We start from the raw sequence: 13,909 nt of genomic DNA, 5'->3' as shown, positions 1-13,909 counted from the left end.
AATGGCCGTGCCCGGTGCCGCTCACACATAGCCCGCCCTCCCACGCTGGGGCAGCAAGTACGCCTCACTCCATCAACGGGACGTCACAGGTTGTTTTTTTGCCGCGACTGAGAAAAGTGGGGCGGCGGGGGAGGAAAGGAGGGTAAAAAATCAGCCCATTCCGATGTGTGTGTGTGTGTTTTTTACGGGGCAGCCAGGGAAGATGTTTACGCAGCCGAAACCTTTGAGGTAAAACGGTAGCCGGAGGTAATTGTGAGGCGGCAGGGTTTCCTTCCATCAGGGGGCAGCCGGTACAATGGCGAGCTCGCCCAATTATTACCACCAGGAGCATTTACTACTACGCCGACACCACAACAACAGAGCAGGGGACAATGAAAACAACAGACGCGCAGGAGACGCGGCTGCCAGAAGGACGGTGGCAACAACAACAGCAGCCACAACGACGACGGCGACAACAACAACCACAACAACAACATCAAACTCGCCGTCGGTACCGCCACCGTCGTCGCAGACGGCGTCAACGGTAAGGGGTGGACACGCGGCGGAGTGGGCACACGACGAGAATCGCGGCGGCGGCAGCAGCAGCAACAACAGCGCCAGCGGCTCGCCAACGGCTCGGCTCGAGCCCGCCGTTCAAACTCCAGCGCCGCGCGAGACGGCGGCTTGCAATGCGCTGGTGGCCAACGGCAGCCGCAGCGCGCGGGAGCCGCTCACCCCCGCGGCGCGAGCCTCGGCCACCGCCACCGCCACCGCCTCCACTTCGACCACCATGGACGTCCACGAGGACGTCAGGAAATACGGCTACATGAGGAAGCAGAAACACGGCCACAAGCGCTTCTTCGTGCTGAAGGGCCAGAGCCACCTGGGTCCGGCCAGGCTGGAGTACTACGACAGCGAAAAGAAATGGAGAAACCGGTCGACCGCACCGAAGAGGGTCATCCCCCTCTACCAGTGCTTCACGGTCAGTAGGAGAGCAGACGCCAAAAACAAGTACCTGGTAGCCCTGTACACAAAAGATGAATACTTTGCCATGGTGGCAGAGAACGACCAAGAGCAAGAGAGCTGGTACTTGGCCATAAGTGAACTCATGAATGAGGGGAAGAAGATAATTTTGGAGCCTGATGAAGTGGAGGAAAACTATGGTAATTTTACCCCTGGCACTGTCTTCAAAGAAGTGTGGCAGATTAACGTGAAGCCAAAAGGGTTAGGGCAAACCAAGAACCTGACGGGGGTGTACAGATTGTGTCTTTCCAGCAAGATGATCCACTTTGTTAAAATCAATTCTGACGTGCCTTCTGTGCATTTGCAATTGATGAACATCAGGAGGTGTGGCCACTCTGAGAACTTTTTCTTTATTGAGGTTGGGCGTTCTGCATCTATTGGCCCTGGTGAGTTGTGGATGCAGGTAGATGACTCAGTGGTAGCTCAAAACATGCACGAAACCATTTTGGAGACAATGAGAGCTTTAAAAGCTTTCACTGACTTTCGTCCAAGAAGTAAAAGCCAATCATCTGGGACTAATCCCATATCGTTTCTGACTCGACGACACCTTGGCAATTTGCCACCGAGTCAGACTGGATTGCAAAGGCGTTCGAGGACAGAGAGTGTGACTGGAGCTTCTGTATCTAAGAATGAAGCATATCGTTTTCGAACATCTAGTGAAGGTGAAGGTACGATGACAAGGCCCTTTGGGTCTGTTACTGGAAGTTTAATCCACTTAAATTCAGCAAGAATGGGCTTAAGTAGGGGTGATGGCGGTGGTAGGTATGTAAAGCCGCCATTTGGCCCCTCAAACCATAGTAGGTCAGTATCTCTGCCGGTGACATACCTACCATCTACCACAAGCCCTGTAAGTGTATCTTCGAGTAGTGGGCATGGTTCGGCATCTGACCCCCTTCCACGTCCATCAAGTTCATCCATTTGTGGTTCCCCGAGTGATGGTGGATTTATTTCCTCTGATGAATATGGATCTAGTCCTGGGGACTTCCGGTACTTCCGTGTTCGGAGCAATACACCAGATTCACTTGGCAATACACCACCGATTCAAGAAGAAAATTGTTTGTGTGATTATATCTCAATGGACAGACATATTAATGCTGTAAATCCTGAAAGCCGAACAAGAGATGACTACATGGTTGCCGAGAAAGGATACAGAAAGCGGACCCACTCTCTAACCACCCCTGGTGCCGTGATAATGCATCAAAAGACTACACAGACAACTTCATCTTTGGAAGAGTCTAATGTTGATTCAAACTGTGGGGGTATTGGTAGCCAGCTGCCAAATTCTGCATCGCCAAAGCTGACCTGTAATCCTTGCCATGAAGATTACAGTGATGTTGCGATTGGGTCATCTGTTACCCAAAGCCAAAGTAGACCAAAAGATGATGGTTATATGCCAATGATGCCTGGCATTGCATCTACCAGCCATAATAGAAATCATGATTATATGCCAATGAATCTTAAAAGCATTTCTGCTCCAAAACAAATTAGTTCTTTGCCGGCAAGTCAAACCGACTCGAGGGGATACATGGTGATGTCCCCAAATGATATCAGCTCACCAGTGCGAAGCGTGTTTACAGAATATAATTCTAAACTGTTGAGCAGCAACAATGAAAAAATTACAAATAGTGAATATATGGACATGTCACAAAGAAATTTAAACACAGAGAAATTATCTAGTGATGCTTTCTATAATCAGAATAGCCCTGAATCTCAAAAGTCTTACAGCTTGTATTATTCACTGCCTCGATCATTCAAAGCTCCTTCACAAGAAAATGGTGAGCATGATGATTACGTTCCTATGTGTTCACCGGGAAGATTGATGTATGGGGAGGCTTCATTATTTACTGGTAGTATTACCAATAGTGGTTTAGTTCATGAAACATCTCATTCTCCAAGGACACTTAACAAAGATGACCGTATACTACAGAAAGGTAGGGTTGAAAGACCTACAAGATTATCACTGGGCATGCCAGAAGTAAGCAGTTTACCAAGACTGTTTGAGCAGAGTTTGCCACCTGAGCCAAAAAGTCCAGGAGAATATATTAACATTGCTTTCAGTGAGAAAACTAGTAATACACCATACTCACTTTCAGCAGAAGGATCCTCTTCTTCTCTTGGCTCCAGCAGTGAACACAGACATTCTCCATTGTCAGACTACATGAGTGTAGATTTAGATGTGCAGTCACCAAAACCAGTTATTCTTTCCTCAAATCCTTTGACTGGTATCCCCATTGGTTCAGGTCCAAGTATAACTAGAAGCCAACCAAATGATGCCTACATCAGTGTTCCTCTCAGTGCTGCTTGTGTCAACATACCTGCGGAGGTAGATGATTACACAGAAATGACTTTTAATTTGGCAGTTACAGCCACTCATCCTGCTTCGCCAAAGCCTGACACTGCAGAGGTGACTAGTCCTACTGCCATTGTAAACAGACTGTGTATTATTGATCAGTATCCTGGTATGAATACCTTTCCTGTCCTTAATCCTCTCCCTGATGCCAATCATGGCCCAAAGGTGATCCGTGCAGACCCACAGGGAAGAAGGCGCCACAGTTCAGAGACATTCTCCTCTACTCCCACAGTGGCATCCTCGTCTACTTTTTTTGCTGATGGGAGTAAAAGGCATAGCTCTGCTTCATTTGATAATGTTTGGCTTAAACAAAATGACTGCGTCAGTGATGAGCACAGAAGTACCATGTGCAGAAATACATCTGCAGGATTTCAGAATGGATTGAACTATATTGCTTTGGATTTGAGGGAGGATCATGGATGTTCCGAATCAAATAGAGGTATGCAGACTCCAGATCTACCCCACGTCGCCGGCAGAATAGAGTCTCGAGGTTATGCCAGCATAGATTTCACCAAATCTGACGGGCTGAAATATACCTCCACATCTGAAGGTTTGTTTTGCTTTTGTTTTCCATATTTCAAGCGATCAAAGTACAAGGTTGTATGAAGCAATGAAATATTAACTGGATGTCAAAATGGAGGATAGGAGTTTGTGCAGTGACTCGACAAGTTGTATGCAGAGAAATGGATGATTTATATTTTTGGATTTGTGTGTTACACAGTAAATATGCTATTTAAATCAGATTTGTTATATATAAAATATATCAGGAGGAACTGAGCATAACTTGACACTATCCTTTCTCGAGTGTGTGTTTACTCCACACTTATTTGCCAATGAATACACAATTTCATTATTTTCCGGTATTAGTTTTTTAAATGTTGGTTTATACAACCACATTTTTGGCGTCCTCTTAAACGATAGTTTGGAACGGCTGTTTTTTGGAAGTCACAGCAGTAAGCTTTAGTGATAAAATTATGCAGAGAATTCTTTGGGAGCTAAGAGGCTGCTAAATTGTATAGCTATTATTAATTGTTTGGTTTGTAGAATTTTTCAGTTATAGTTCTTTGTTTAATTTTACATGGTGGATCTGTTTCACTGTTTTTCAATCATGAGCACCTCTATATGTAACAGTGGGAAAGAAGATTTATTTTAAAGCAAATTGTTTAAAGCCTGGTAATTGTTATAGGTCTAAATTATACAGTGTAGAACTTTCGTTTTCTGTTTGTGAAACTAAGGTAGCAAGTAAATGTAACTTTTGGTGATCTGTAGTCTGGTTATCATAGTAAGTGAGGGGAAATGAGCATGTAATTGAATTCCACTTTGCTGCTGTTAAACTTCTAATGGGATGAAAACAAATCTAAATCGGGAACCGAGGAAGTACCAAAAGAGTATATTACACAGAAACTGAAAAGGGAATTTTGCTGATAATGTAGATTGAGAAGCATTGCATTTCATTGTTACTGCTGTGATATTGCTGCATTCATTTTTTGTGAAAATTAACTGATCTAATGTCATCATGAATTTTTGCCAAGTTCATATATCCTAATTCTGGTTTAATAAGGAAGTTGTAATTAACAAAGCCATGGGAAAATGTCAAGTTTTACTAATAAAGAATGGGATTTTTGGCTAACCAAGGTACTGTTTACAATAGTATTGCTTATACCACCAGTGATTGTTGAATTAATTGTTATCTAGATCATGCTGGAAAAGCTGAGTTGGTAATCTGTTTGCTTATTGATTTGTTAGTTGAGAACAGCACAATGAGTGCATAAGCTGTGGATTCAGTGATGAATAAAGAGTAAATGTTGCACCACCATTTCTTATTGAAACAAAATAATGTACATTGTTGAAAAGACACCAGGACAAAGTATCTTATGACTGACATTTTGAAATTATACATATATGTCATTTTGAAATTATATATATGTATATGTACAGCCTTAAAGTTTGTTGCATTAATTTTAGTCAGTGGCTGATAGATTCATTTTTAAGCATATAAAATGGAGCTATGATAAGAAGATATAAGGAAAGGAATTGAGAACCTTGTGTTATGGTGTCAGGACAATAATCTAGCCCTTAGCAACAAAGTAGTTAGCTGTCGACCTAAGGAGGTGAAAGGATGAATTCAATCCTATCTGTATCAATGGAGCTGCTGTAGAGTGTCGACAGCTTCAAATTCCTAAGCTTCCTGACTTGGTCTCTTAAAACTGCAGTGGTGATCAACAAGGAACATTAGCATATTTACTTGGGCATCTGAGAAGTTTTGGTATATTTACGAGTATTGTCTAGACTTCTACAGATGTGCTGCTGAACATATTCTGCTGGGGTGCATGTCAGCCTGGTATGACAACTATTCTGCTCTTGACCACCAAAGCCTACGGAGAGTGGTCATTACACCCCAGTCCATCACAAGCTCACCACTTCCTTCTATCCTGTGCATCTTCATGGTGCATTGTATCAGGAAGGCTGGAAGTATTGTCAGGGATGTCTGTCACCCTGGCCATTCCCATGTTCTCTCATCCACCTTCAAGGAAGAGATACAGAAACTTGAAAGCTTGGACGTTGAGACTTGAGAACAGCTGCTTCCCCGCTATTATCCGACTCCTGAACCAGTTACCTCTTACACCCATCTCCCGATGGTGCTATCATGTGCTCTTACTCTTAACTCTACATCATTGGTTACTCATTATTAGTGAAAGGAGATTTACAAATGTTGCTTTGTATATAATACCAACATTTTTATTTATATCATGATTTACATGGGTAAATGCAATGAACATTTCAATTTTACTTAGATAAGCTGTAACCTATGTAAAAGAAATTGCAAACTTTAGCTTGACTTTTTCATACTTATTGCTCATCTTGTGTTTCCGTGGATAATCAATGCTTTTGCACTGATATGTATTTTCATATTTACCTGTGTTTTTTGGAGGTTTTCCTTCTATTTCCAAATTTGAGGAAAAGAATTACTTGGAGGTCGCCTGCAGATGATAACATTCCCATGTGTCTCTTGATGTTGTACTTGATTGTAGAGGCTGTAGATTTGGGAGGTGCAGTCAGTATAATCTAGGAATGTGGGTCTGAGTATATAATTTGGGGTTTGAGAGTATGAGACAGGAACTCGCTCAAGTTGATTGGAGTAGGTTGTTTGAAAGAAAAGGAATGTCAGGAAAGTGTAATGTTTTTAAAAGTGTGCTGACATGAGTTCAGGGCATGCATGTCCCTGTTAGACTGAAGGGCAAGGCAGGCAAACGTAAAGAAGCCTGGGTGTTGAGGGAAATTGAGGCTTTGGTCTAGAGTAAAAAGGAAGCATGTGACAGGTATAGGTAGCTGGGATCAAGGGTATCCCTGGAGGACTTTCAGGAACTAAGTAAGCTTAAATAGGAAATCGGAAAGGCAAATAGGGGTCAGGAGATAACTCTGGCAGATAGCATTAAGCATAATCCCCAGAGATTTTATGTATATATAAAGAGAAAAAGTGTAACCTGAGAGGGGGTGCAACCCCTCAGGAATCAAAGCAGGCAACTGTGTGGAGCTACAGGAGATGGGCAAGGTCCACAGCAAGTATTTCTCCTCTGTTTTTACTGTGGAGAAAAACAGGAGGACGGAGGAACTTGGAATAGTCACTGGAAGTGTCTTGAGAGCAGTCTATCACTTTCGCAGAGGTGCTGAAGCTCCGGATGCGTATGATGATAGACAAATATGATAGCCTGATCAGATATATCCGAGGACACTGTGGGAAGCTATAGAGGAAACTGGGGGAGCCCTGGCTGAGATTTACAAGTCGTCATTAAATACTGGTGAGGTGCCGCAGGACTGGAGGGAGGCAAATGTGCATCTATTCAAGAAGGGCTGCAGGGAAAAGCCTGGAAACTACAGGCCAGTGAGCTTAACATCTGTGGTCGGAAGGTTACTAGAGAATATTCTAAGGGATAGGATATACAGGCACTTACAGTGCCCTCCATAATGTTTGGGACAAAGACCCATCATTTATTTATTTGCCTCTGTATTCCACAATTTGAGATTTGTATTAACAAATCACGTGGTTAAAGTGCACATTGTCAGATTTCATTAAAGGCCATTTTTATACATTTTGGTTTCACCATGTAGAAATTACAGCTATGTTGAAACATAGTCCATCCATTTCAGGGCACCATATTTGGGACACATGGCTTCACAGGCGTTTGTAATTGCTCAGGTGTGTTTAATTCCCTCCTTAATGCAGGTATAAGAGAGCTCTCAGCACCTAGACTTTCCTCCAGTCGTTCCATCACCTTTGGAAACTTTTAGTGCTGTTTGTCAACATGAGGACCAAAGTGTTGTACCAATGAAAGTCAAAGAAGCCATTATGAAACTGAGAAACAAGAATAAAACTGTTAGAGACATCAGCCAAACCTTAAGCTTACCAAAATCAACCGTTGGGAACATCATTAAGAAGGAAGAGAGCACTTACTAATCGCAAAGGGACTGACAGGCCAAGGAAGACCTCCACAGCTGATGACAGAAGAATTCTCCCTATAATAAAGAAAAATCCCCAAACATCTGCCCGACAGATCAGAAACACACTTCAGGCGTCAGGTGTGGATTTGTCAATGTCCACTGTCTGCAGAAGACTTCATGAACAGAAATTATTTGAGGATGTGACAAGTAAAATGGATGAAGGGGAGCCAGTGGATGTAGTGTATCTAGACTTTCAGAAAGCCTTTGAAGATCGAGAATTGGTTGGCAGACAGGAAGCAAACAGTAGGAGTAAACGGATCCTCTTCAGAATGGCAGGCATGGCGAGTGGAGTGCCACAAGGCTCGGTGTTGGGGCCGCAACTGTTTACCATATATATTAATGATTTGGATAAAGGAATTAGAAGTAATACTGGCAAGTTTGCAGATGACACAAAGCTGGGTGGCAGTGTGAACTGCGAAGAGGATGTTAGGAGGGTGCCTGGACAGGTTGAGTGAGTGGGCAGATGCGTAGAATATGCAGTATAATATAGATAAATGTGAGGTTATCCACTTTGGCAGCAAAAACAAGGAAGCAGATTATTATCTCAATTGTGTCAGGTTAGGTAAGGGGGAAGTGCAGTGAGACCTGGGTGTCCTTGTACACCAGTCACTGAAAGTTGGCGTGCAAACAGGCAGTGAAGAAAGCTAATAGCATGTTGGCCTTCATAACGAGAGGATTTCAGTATAGGAGTAAAGAGGTTCTTCTGCAGTTGTATAGGGCCCTGGTAGGACCACATCTGGAGTATTGTGTACAGTTTTGGTCTCCTAATTTGAGGAAGGACATCCTTGTAATTGAGGCAGTGCAGCGTAGGTTCACAAGATTGATCCCTGGGATGGCGGTGCTGTCATATGAGGAAAGATTGAAAAGACTCGGCTTGCATTCACTGGAGTTTAGAAGGATGAGAGGGGATCTTATAGAGACATATAAAATTATAAAAGGACTGGACAAGCTAGATGCAGGAAAAATGTTCCCAATGTTGGGGGAGTCCAGAATCAGGGGCCACAGTCTTAGAATAAAGGGGAGGCAATTTAAAACAGGTGAGAAGCAACTTTTTCACCCAGAGAGTTGTGAATTTGTGGAATTCTCTGCCACAGAGGGCAGTGGAGGCCAAATCACTGGATGAATCTGAGAGAGTTAGTTAGAGCTCTGGGGGCTAGTGGAATCAAGGGATATGTGGAGAAGTTGGGCACAGGTTACTGACTGTGGATGATCAGCCATGATCACAATGAATGGCGGTGTTGGCTCAAAGGGCTGAATGGCCTCCTCCTGCACCTATTTTCTATGTAAATACAGAGGCTACATTGCAAGATGCAAACCACTGGTTAGCTGCAAAAATAGGATGGCCAGGTTACAGTTTGCCAAGATGTACTTAAAAGTGTAACCACAGTTCTGGAAAAAAGGTCTTTTGGACAGATGGGACGAAGATTAACTTGTATCAGAGTGATGGCAAGAACAACGTATGGAGGAGAGAAGGAACTACTTAAGATTCAAAGCATGCCACCTCATCTATGAAACACGGAGGTGGGGTGTTATGGCCTGCGCATGCATGGCTGCTGAAGATACTGGCTCACTTATCTTCATTGATGATACAACTGCTGATGGTAGTAGCATAATGAATTCTGAAGTGTGTAGACACATCCTATCTGCTCAAGTTCAAACAAATGCCCCAAAACTCATTGGCCGGCGGTTCATTCTACAGCAAGACAATGATCCCAAACATACTGCTAAAGCATCAAAGGAGTTTTTCAAAGCTAAAAAATGGTCAATTTTTGAGTGGCCAAGTCAGTCACCTGATCTGAACCCAATTGAGCATGCCTTTTATACGCTGAAGAGAAAACTGAAGGGGACTAGCCCTCAAAACAAGACTAAGCTAAAGATGACTGCAATACAGGCCTGGCAGAGCATCACCAGAGAAGACACCCAGCAACTGGTGATGTCCATGAATCGCAGACTTCAAGCAGTCATTGCATGCAAAGGATATGCAACAAAATACTAAACATGACTACTTTCTTTTACATGACATTGCTGTGTCCCAAACATTGTGGTGCCCTGAAATGGGGAGACTATGTAGAAACACTGCTGTAATTTCTACTCGGTGAAACCAAAATGTATAAAAATGGCCTTTAATAAAACCTGACAATGTGCACTTGAACCACATGTGATTACAAATCTCAACTTGTGGAGTACAGAGGCAAATAAATAAATGATGGGTCTTGGTCCCAAACATTATGGAGAGCACTGTACCTTTCCAAATGTTTTCTGAAACTCTACGTACATGACATCTTTATTTCCCACTGACCACCATTCTGAGAAAAATATCAGGAATCATCTGCAATAGGTAGTGGTTACATTTAATTGTTAAGTAACTTTAGATGTGCTGACTAGTGGGGTTAAGTGATAGTAAATGAATATCATAATCACAAAAAAAAATCTACATTTAAAGTAATGGAACCTTATTTCAGGTAAGACAACATTTGATCTAGTCTTGGGAAATTTGGAAGGGCAAGTGAATGAAATGTTCGTGAAGGAGCCTTTGGGACCAATGACCACTGTTCGATTAGGTTTAAGGTAGTTGTGGATAGAGACAGGGCTCGCGTGTTAAAATGCTAAATTGGGGTAAGGCTTACTTTGAGGGTATGAGAGAAAGTCTTGCTCAAGTTGATTGGGGCAGGTTGTTTCAGGAACATCAGCCAAGTGGGATGTTTTTAAAAGTGTGCTGACAAAAGCTCAGGATATGCACGTCCCTGTTAGACTGAAGGGCAAGGCAAGCAAATGTAAGGAAGCTTGGCTGACGAGAAATTGAGGCATTGGTCAAGAATAAGAAGAACGCATGGATCGGGTATAGGCAGCTGGGATCAAGTGTATCCCTAGAGGAGTTTTGGGAACTACGGAGCAAAGTAAAAAAAGAAATCAGAAGGGCAAATAAGGGCCAGGAGTTAGCTCTGGCAGATGGCATTAAGGACAATCTCAATAAATTTTATAAATACATAAGGGGGAAAAGGATAACTAGAGAGAAAGTGGGACGCCTCAGGATTCAAGTGGTCAACTCTGTGTGGAGCCACAGGAGATGGGCAAGGTCCTCAATGAGTATTTCTCCTCTGTGTTTACCGAGAAGAAAAACAGGAGGATGGAGGAACTTGGGGCAGTCAATGGAAATGTATTGAGAGCAGGTCAGTGTTACAGTCGAAGAGGTGCTGAAAGTGCTATTGTGTATGATGGTAGATAAATCTCCAAGGCCTGATTAGATATATCCGATGACATTGCGGAGAACCAGAGAGGAAATTGTAGGAGCTCTCGGTGAAATGTACGAGTCGTCTTTAAACACAGGAAAGATGCCGGAAGACTGGAGGGTGGCAAATGTTGTGCCTCTATTCACCAAGGGCTGCAGTAAAAATGCTGGGAACTGTAGGACAGTGAGCGTAACATCTGTTGTTGGAAAGTTACTAAAGAGTATTCTGAGGGATATGATGTAGACATTTAGACGGACATGGCTGATATGGGATAGTCAACATGGGTCTGTACGTGAGAGGTCTTGTCTCACAAGTCTGTTTTTTTTTGAAGACGTGACCAAAAAGGTCGATGAGGACACAGCTGTAGGAAAGCATTCAACAAGGTCCGCATGGTAGGCTGCTCTGGTAGTTTGATCACATGGGATCCAAGGAGAAATGGTTGAATGGATAGAAAATTGGCTTCCTGGAAGGAAGCAGAGTGTGATTATGGAAGGTTGCTTCTTCGACTGGAGGCCTGTGTACCTCAGGGTTCGGTGCTGAGCCAATTACTGTTTGTCATCTATGTCAGTGATTTGGATGAGAACATACACGGCAAGATTGAAGATATAGAAGATGGTTGTGAAAAATTGCAGCAGGCTCTTGATCGATTGGCCAGGTGGGCTGAGGAATGGTTGATGGAATTTAAAACAAAGAAATGTAAGGTGTTGCATTTTGGGAAGTCTAACATGGGCAGGATCTATACAGTGAATGGGAGGGCTCTGGGGAGTATTGTAGAGCAGGGGGATCTAGGAGTGGAGGTGCATGGTTCCTTGAAGATTGAATCTCAGGTAGATAGGATGGTCAAAAAGGCGTTTGGCACATACGCCTTCATCAGTCAGAGTATTGGGTATAGAAGTTGTGAGGTCGTGTTGCTGTTGTATAAGACGTTGGTGAGGTAACATTTAGAGTATTGTGTTCAGTTCTGGGCACCATGTTATAGGAAAGATGTTGTCAAGCTGGAAAGGGTACAGAGAAAATGTATCAGGATGTTGCCAGAGGTAGAGGGTCTGAGCTTTTGGGAGAGGTTGAGTAGGCTGGGACTCTCTTCCTTGGAGTGCAGGAGGATGAGGGGTGATCTTATTGAGGCGTATAAAATCATGAGAGGAATAGATCAGGTAGATGTACAGAGTCTCTTGCCCAGAGTAGGTGAATGGAGGACCAGGGGACATGAATTTAAGGTGGAGGGGAAAATATTTCATAGGAATCTGAGGGGTAACTTTTTCACACAAATGGTGGTGGGTGTATGGAACAAGCTGCCAGAAGAGGTATTTGAGGCAGACACTGTCCCAACTTTTAAGAAACAGTTAGACAGGTACATGGATTGGACAGGTTTGGAGGGATATGGACCAAACGCGAGCAGGGACTAGTGTAGCTGGGATATGTTGGCCAGTGTGCGCAAGTTGGGCCGATGGGCCTGTTTCCACACTGGATCACTCTATGACTCAAAGATTAAAAAAAATTCTCCATTGTCCATTGTCTCTGTTTTATAAAGTTTTCTTATAGAGTAAAATATGATTGCATTTTATCCATTGAAGACCTGGAAAAAAATGTCTGATAAAGGGTCCTGACCTGAAATGTCTCCTTTTCATATTCTGCAGAGATGCTGCCTGACCTTCTTTGTATCTTTTCTGTAAATTAGCATCTACAGTTCCTCGTATCTCCTTAGAGAAAAATGTTTTTGGGTGCAACTTAGTGTACTGTAGATTTTTTATACGAATTTGGAGCAGAAATAGGTCACTCTATCTTGAGCACCCACTCAGTGGTTGGTGCATATTTCTGTTGACTCCCATTGTTGTCTCGCCACATCCCCTGGTTTATCAAAAATCCATCTACATCGGTCTTAAAAATATTCACAATCTGCTCCACTATCCTTCGACGATGAACGTTCCAAGGGGTCGCAACCTTCTAAAAGAAAAATAATTCACTTCACCATTGATTTTTCTCAAATCAGTAACCCCTTATTTTTAAACAGTAAATTCTAGTTCTTAATTCCTCCACTAAAGGAAACGTCATCTTCATAGCCATCCTGTTAACATCCTTCATAATCTTACACATTTCAATCAAGTTGCCTTTTGCTCTTTTAAACTTCACTGGATACAACTTAATATTGATCAACTTTTTCTTGTAAGGTAACCCTTCCTCTGCCTGCCTCTCCCCCCCCCCCCACCCCCATCCCAGTCATTAGTATAGTAACAAAAATACGGTGCTGACGTAACTCAACAGGTCAGGCAGCATCTCTGGAGAACATGTGTAGGTGTCATTGCTGGTAAGGACCCTCCGTCAGACATCTGCAGTTCTTTGTGTCTACATTAATTTAGTCAACCACCTTTGAACTGCTTCGGTTGCATGAATATCCTTTTTATTCAATAGTCCAGATGTAATCTCACCAATCCCCTATGTAAATGAAGCATAACCTTCTATCTTTGTATTCAATTCCCTTTACAATATTTATTGCTGAACCTGCGTTATAGTTTCTGCGTGGAAACAGGCCTTTTGGCCCACAGAGTTCACGCCGACCTTCGATCACCTGTACGCTAGTTGTATGTAATCCCACTTTCGCTTCCTAATCTCTGGGGGCAATTTACATTAACCAATTAATCTACAAACTTGCACATCTTTAGAATGTGGGAGGAAACTAGAGCACCCGGAGAAAACCAACGTGATCACAGGGAGAGCATACAAACTCTGCACAGATAGCACCCATAGTCAGAATCGATGATCTAACAGTCTTTGGTGCTGTGAGGCCGCAGCAGTACTGGGAATAGCTTTTTGAATATCTTTTCAAAAG

General features: G+C 43.0%; 1 protein-coding gene across 1 annotated transcript in view; it reads left to right on the top strand.

Annotated features, from left to right (window-relative positions):
- Positions 1 to 77: 77 nt before the first annotated feature.
- LOC144600473 (insulin receptor substrate 2-B-like) overlaps positions 78 to 13,909 on the top strand; it is a 56,413-nt gene continuing 42,581 nt past the window's right edge. The window contains exon 1 of the mRNA XM_078412099.1: positions 78 to 3,902. Coding sequence (XP_078268225.1) covers positions 296 to 3,902 — 3,607 coding nt within the window. The 5' untranslated portion in view covers positions 78 to 295. The remainder of the gene's footprint in view (positions 3,903 to 13,909) is intronic.

The sequence above is a fragment of the Rhinoraja longicauda genome, chromosome 15 (assembly GCF_053455715.1).
Source record: "Rhinoraja longicauda isolate Sanriku21f chromosome 15, sRhiLon1.1, whole genome shotgun sequence".
In the NCBI taxonomy this organism is placed as follows: domain Eukaryota; kingdom Metazoa; phylum Chordata; class Chondrichthyes; order Rajiformes; family Arhynchobatidae; genus Rhinoraja; species Rhinoraja longicauda.
Note: the sequence above shows the minus strand (reverse complement) of the source record. Positions and strands in the feature narration are given on the sequence as shown.